Raw genomic sequence first — 6,191 nt, forward strand, 5'->3', positions numbered from 1 at the left:
TCTCAGACTTGGGGTCGGGGTTGTGAGGGTATTACATGGGGGGGGTTACAAGCTGTCAGTCTCCACCCTAAGTCCCGCTTTGCCACCAGCATTTTTAATAATGTTAAATATATAAAAAAGTGTTTTTAATTTAAAAGGGGGGTCATACTCAGAGGCTTTCTATGTGAAAGGGATCACCAGTACAAAAGTTTGAGAACTACTGTTTTATACTTTAGGATTCAGATAGCTGAAGATGATGACAAAATGTACTTTTAGATTACGTCTGACCATTATTCATTTCTGACACATTCAAGAGCTCGAAAGCTTGAATTACTCTGCCATTCACATTTGATTTATACTGTTCTTTTCCTCAATAGCTCCAGGTTTGCATCCTGTGCCAGGTGGTGTATTTCCAGTCCCACCAGCTGCTGTAGTTTTAATGAAGCTCCTCCCACCCCCTGTGTGTTTTCAGGTTTGTTTCAATAATTTAATATATTCCACAGGCTTCACAACTGGTACAGACACTTCAGTAGAGTGCTTTAATGAATGAATTATATATACTGTGCTACTTAATGCTTCCAGTAATGTGTAGATATTTCCTAGTCAGTCATCTAAATTCTTCTCCAATAACAGGGCCCTTTTGTGCAAGTGGATGAACTCATGGAGATTTTTCGAAGATGCAAAATGCCAGAAAGTAAGTGTTCTCTCTGTTTTTTTTTTTTTTTTTTTTTTTCTTCTGTCATTGAAGTAGCAACATGGCAGTGCAAGGTGAGTATGGGGATAGCTATATAGCCTCTTACAGACGAAGTCTGTACTGAGATTTCCCTATAATAAAGAAATGAGAATTATTGGTATATTTCTGTAATTCTCTGATTCATTATTGTTTCTGTTAGTGCTGCTATAAACTTTCTATTATAATTTCCTTTGGTGAATGGTTCATAACTCAGCTAATAAAAACCCCAGGGCTGGACCTGGGCATACACATTTCACAAACTTAAAAAGCATTGGCCATTTTAGAGCATGCAGTAACAGTTCAGAATGGGGCTGTATACCCAACAAGAGATCGAAATTGATCCAGTGTCTTTCTTTACCTTATGAGTCTGGTCCCCTATAAAACTCCTAGCTCAGAGTAGAATATGACACAATAGGGCTGCAGAGAGATCCCATATAGGGTGAAGATGCTGAGAAAGTGACCAGACCTGAAACCTAAGTCTCTCTTGTTAAAGGAGAAAGTCACCAGAGGCAGGGACATTAAAGACAGCATTTTCCTTTTATGGAGTAGAGTACTTTAGATATCAGTTCTTTCTGAAAGTAGAATGCAGCTGACCTGACTCAAAAGTCAGAGCAGTAAATTTCACTTGACTTTTTCCTGAAGCTGTTTTCCCATGCAGTAGAGTATAGTTTTCAGCCCACTCATTTTTCTTGCAAAATTGACATCCAGAGAGATGACTTAGATTTTGAGAATTCTCTAAATGGAGAAGGTGCCTTAATTTTTTAAGTTATAGTATCCTGAAAACTCTCAAACATTTGTAAGGAGTAAAATGGCAAAATTCTTCATTGTCCAAAATGCAGTGGATCTAATCAGTAGCTTAAATGAACCATCTTTTTTCATGTCCTTGTTAAATTCTAATCAAGCATTGTATTACAGAACTGTTAACTTTATTCTTAAGTGAAACTGAGAAATGTGGAAGGAATGCCTTGTTAGGAAGTTTCTGAAATGTAACATTTCACAGCCAAAACGTCCTGCTTTAGCAAACTAAGCTACAGCACTCAATGTGAGTTCTATTCCCCCCTTGGCAGCACACTTTGATTTAACTCTTCTATAGCAGCATAGCCTTTGTCAAAGGCAGTAGTAGGAAATCCTGACTCTCACCTGGTGTCAAAGGGCCACTCATTTCTCTTCTGTTTTCAGCAGTGTGTCTCAGTACACTTGCAGAGTGTCCAGAGCAGCTTAATAATGTGCTGACTTGTTTTCCTCATCAAGGAAAAAACTGTTTGTTTCTGAAGTCAATTTATCTTTCTTGTTCCAAAGCTGTTGATGAAGCTGTAAGAATAATTACTGGAGGCCTGCCTGAATTAACTGTGGAAGGCAATGGACCTGTGGAAAATAATACCATGTTCAATAAAGCTGTCAAGAGACCAAATGAAGATTCTGACGATGAAGAGGAGAAGGGATCCGTGGTTCCTCCTGTACATGACATATACAGAGCACGACAGCAAAAGAGAATCCGATGAAATAAGTTCCAAATTGGACTGTGAAAGACTTGTATTAAGAGAGTTTTTTGCCTCTTATGTCAAATGTTTAAAAAGGGACAACCGTTTTTAACAAACATCTCGGCAATGAGGTTTTGTTACGGTGGTGCCTCTTTATACTGTATGGTTCTTGATCAGCAGAGTCTTAGAAAGTGCTCTAAACAAAATTAGGTTTTTCAAAAATAATAGCACAAAATGTCTGAATTGCATTTTGTTCCTCTTCAAGTGTGTTTACATCTACCACTTGAAGTCTTGTGGGGCTTTCAACAGTTTTATTTTAAAAACTGGATGGCTTATAATTGTGAAGCATTTTTAATTCACAGTTCCTGGAAAACAGTTGTTCTCAGTTTGCTCATGTAGTGTCCTGCCTTATTGTTTGTTTTTATTTATGGCAGAATGTATGGAATCTGTTTTGTAGTTTTAAAATGGAAAAAACATTCCATTAAAATAAAAAGATATCAAAAACTTCATGTCTTATTCAGATTTTATGTATACACTCTTACATCAACCAAACAAAGCAGCCTCAAAAGAGATAAATTTGTTGGGCGGTAATTCCTCATAATGGTTTCAGAGTTCACCTCTGCCCCGTCCCCAAAATATTGGAAGATAATGCATTTCCTCATTCCAAAGCAATTTAAAATGAAAAGAATTGACAACCACAAGATAAATTATCAGATGCACACTTTGTATATTGAAATTTCCAGAAGTACTGTTAGTCCTGCATTAATTTTATCCATCGTTACTGTCTTTAGTTTACAGGCAAAAACAAGCTATCAGTTATTAAACATATTAAGATTTTTTTTTTAAACCACTGCAGTCATTTTCAAATAGTGGTACTTCTAGAAGCAGCTTCTGTGTAACTGTACATCTTAGATTGCATTTAAACTTGCACCTTAATATTCAACGTTGCACTTTAATAATTAGAGCATTATTTTTTCTCCAGATTATACAGGCTCTTACTACACAAGACAAACAAATTCCGACCACTCATGTGGAGAGCTGTAGTTTAGTGGTGCTAGTGAGATTTGAAGAGGTGGACATATTCAGCCAGTAAAGTATATTCTTCATATTGTGTAAGTTGGATTTGCAATAGGAATTGCTTAGTAACCTGCAGCACCATACTTTCATTTGATGGGAAACAAGGTAAAGCGTAGAGGGGGATATTTACAGAGGTAGGCCCTCATCTGTTTGGCACAGAACTCTAGACTGAGGAGCAAATGTGGCTGCGTGAAGCAACACACAGAAGTTGAATCAGGTTCCAGTTGCTGGCCTGAGAGCTTACATTGCCATACTTATCTGAATTTATTTTTTAAAGGGACTTTATCAGAAGAATATTTTTCAGTTTAGCTCGTCACCCAACACTTAGAACACCTGGGGAAAGTAACTGAAATGTGACATATAGCAACTTAAAAAAACCACACTTAAAATTTAGTAGTAGGTAACAAATGCCCAAAATAAACATTACAACACAACAGCAACTTACACTATCTGCAAGACTGACAAAGCCCAAACAAGGAGGCGGTGGTTCTCGGTTAGTACAGCACCCCACACTCAACCAATGTGCCTGCTGCCCAGATAGCTTTTTAAAAAAAATGTAAATAAAGCTTTAGGAACAACACACAATATTGAGAAAGACAGGACTTACTGTACTGACCACATGAGCAACATGCATGGGTGTGTGTTGAGAACAGTAAGCAGGAGCTGGCCCTCATGGACATCTGGACTTTGCAGCTTTGTCTAATGATCCCCTACATTAAACAAGTACACATTTATCTGACAATTCAGTATTTGACCATTGCTTATCCATACAGCGAATCACTCATCCTGACATTGTACTTAGCATCCATTGAGTAAATGCTGTGATAAGCATATGCAGTCTCTGCTCATGAGAGACTGTTTCAGTATGCTCATTTTAGCATTAAGCTTGTAGGTTGGTTTGTAAGCGATCAGTGATAAATGTAGTAAGAAAACCAAAACAGATTCAGTGTATTTTTTAAGCAAAGCTGGTAGGGGAACCACTGGAGGTACTAAAGTCTAAGCCTGGAACTCTGTGCAGGATTTCCCAAACACTTCTATAGCACAACATAAATAAGAAAGCTCACCCACAAAAGCCATATAGGGCTGAGAGCGAGTTGTGTCAGTCACCACTCATCTGCTACTGGTGTACTTATTCCTCACTTAGACACCTACTCCAAAGATTTTCAGACCTGGGTGGTTAACTCCATATTTAAACATCTGATTAAGTAGTTTTATTTTCAGGAGGGCTGAGCACACAAGACCCAGGTTTGAAAATGTTAGCCTTAATTCTCAATTTCACATCCTATCAGCTCATGACTCCTACTTCTCATTTTGGCATCAGTCTCGGTCTTGTTCCTACCTTGAAATAATCACTCAAAAGGTTTCAGGGTACAGTAGTCAGAAGTTTGGGAGCTTTCACTGAACAACTTGAATCTACAAAACTGGGCTAGAAATTACACTAGGAACTGTGCCAATGGCCTGAGGAGAACCAGGATGTACAGAGGAGTGCGAAAATAATAAATTCCATTAAAAAAACAAAACAAAAAAAAAAACAGTTCAGCTGTGTCTCTATGTCCCTCCTCTCTATCCCATACCACTGCACTCGTATCATAACAAAAATGGATGTAGTGGTACCAGAAAGATGTACTGATCGCTTTGCGCATTGTGTCCTTTTCCCCAACAATTTAGAACCAGTACACTTAGATCTCATAAACAAGAATATCACAAGCAGAGTAGTTTGTTTTCTAACCTTCATCTCAGGAATTGTTGAGGTGAAAACCAAAACATAGCTTTGGAGTTGCAGCAGCATTTGGGCTATTGCAATTCAAGAGCACCATCTGTTGTAATAGGTTTGAAGCATCCACTGCGAATACACAAGAGAGTTAAGATCACACTGATGCTACACAAAGGTATGGAGAAATGTAGTACCAATGCTTGAGGACAAGAGCAAGAAATGCATCTCTCTAATAGCCCTCAGTAACTTCTATCTATGGAAAGTATAGCGTTTAAAGGTCAGAGTCATCTAGTCTGAACTCTTGTGTATCGCAGGCCACCAGTACCGCCCAGCACCTGCACACTAAACCCAACAACTGAAATTAGGCCAAAGTATTACAACCCATAGAAGACTAGACTATTATGTGCCACAGGTAGAGAACAAAGAGATTGAGGTACACCAGTGACACCAAGAGTAGAATAGAACATGGACAGTACAAAAAAATAGTGCTAGATAAACTTTTGAGCTTAAGCTACTTATTTTCAATTTACTAAAGAATGTTCAAATATATATTTTCAGGAGTTCAGCCAAAAGAACCATCCAACAAAGGAAATGGTTTCCTAATATTGTTGTTAGTTTTGTAATCATAAAAATGAGGTAAGCTTTGTTTCACATTGTGCAACCGAAATTTGAGATTAATTTAATACGCTAATGTGGTGATACATCAAGCAAGTAAAGCTATTGTTATTTTATTCCATCTTCCCCATAGAGCAGAAAACTGTTAGAGCTGTACATCCGATCTCAGTTCTAGCCCTAGGAACTAATGAAATTTCAAAATGCAAAGGGAAGTTTAAGTATTAGAATAAGTACTTCAGGGTACCTCCCTTCTTACCACTGTTCTGTTGAATGTGACTGACTAGTCAACCAGTCTATTATTTTATTAATCAATAGTGTCAAAAAAGAGGCCCTCTTTTAAATTCTTCATTTTATAATACAGTAAATATTCTATTTTTGTCATAGCGTCCCCCCGCCCCAAAACTCTTAGGACAAGGTACCAGCCTATCATTTATTAATACGAGCTCACTTCACCTTATATTACCTGAGATGCTAAGAACTTTGGCAACCATTTCTTACTCAAAACCTGATGGGCTCTATCAGCTGAAGAAAGTTTCAATTTTGCTTTTAACTGTCCTAAACCTTATATTTACTTCCAAGAAAAGTTTAAATT

The 6,191-nt window shown here is 37.7% G+C and overlaps 1 protein-coding gene across 1 annotated transcript in view; it reads left to right on the forward strand.

Annotated features, from left to right (window-relative positions):
* CSTF3 (cleavage stimulation factor subunit 3) overlaps positions 1-2,681 on the forward strand; it is a 78,261-nt gene extending 75,580 nt beyond the window's left edge. The window contains exons 19-21 of the mRNA XM_024211473.3: positions 357-451; positions 613-673; positions 2,012-2,681. Of these exons, the coding sequence (XP_024067241.1) occupies positions 357-451; positions 613-673; positions 2,012-2,214 (359 nt within the window). The 3' untranslated portion in view covers positions 2,215-2,681. The remainder of the gene's footprint in view (positions 1-356; positions 452-612; positions 674-2,011) is intronic.
* Positions 2,682-6,191: the final 3,510 nt, after the last annotated feature.

The sequence above is a fragment of the Terrapene carolina genome, unplaced genomic scaffold (genome assembly GCF_002925995.2).
Source record: "Terrapene carolina triunguis isolate 2854851 unplaced genomic scaffold, T_m_triunguis-2.0 Scaffold96, whole genome shotgun sequence".
NCBI classification, from domain to species: domain Eukaryota; kingdom Metazoa; phylum Chordata; order Testudines; family Emydidae; genus Terrapene; species Terrapene triunguis.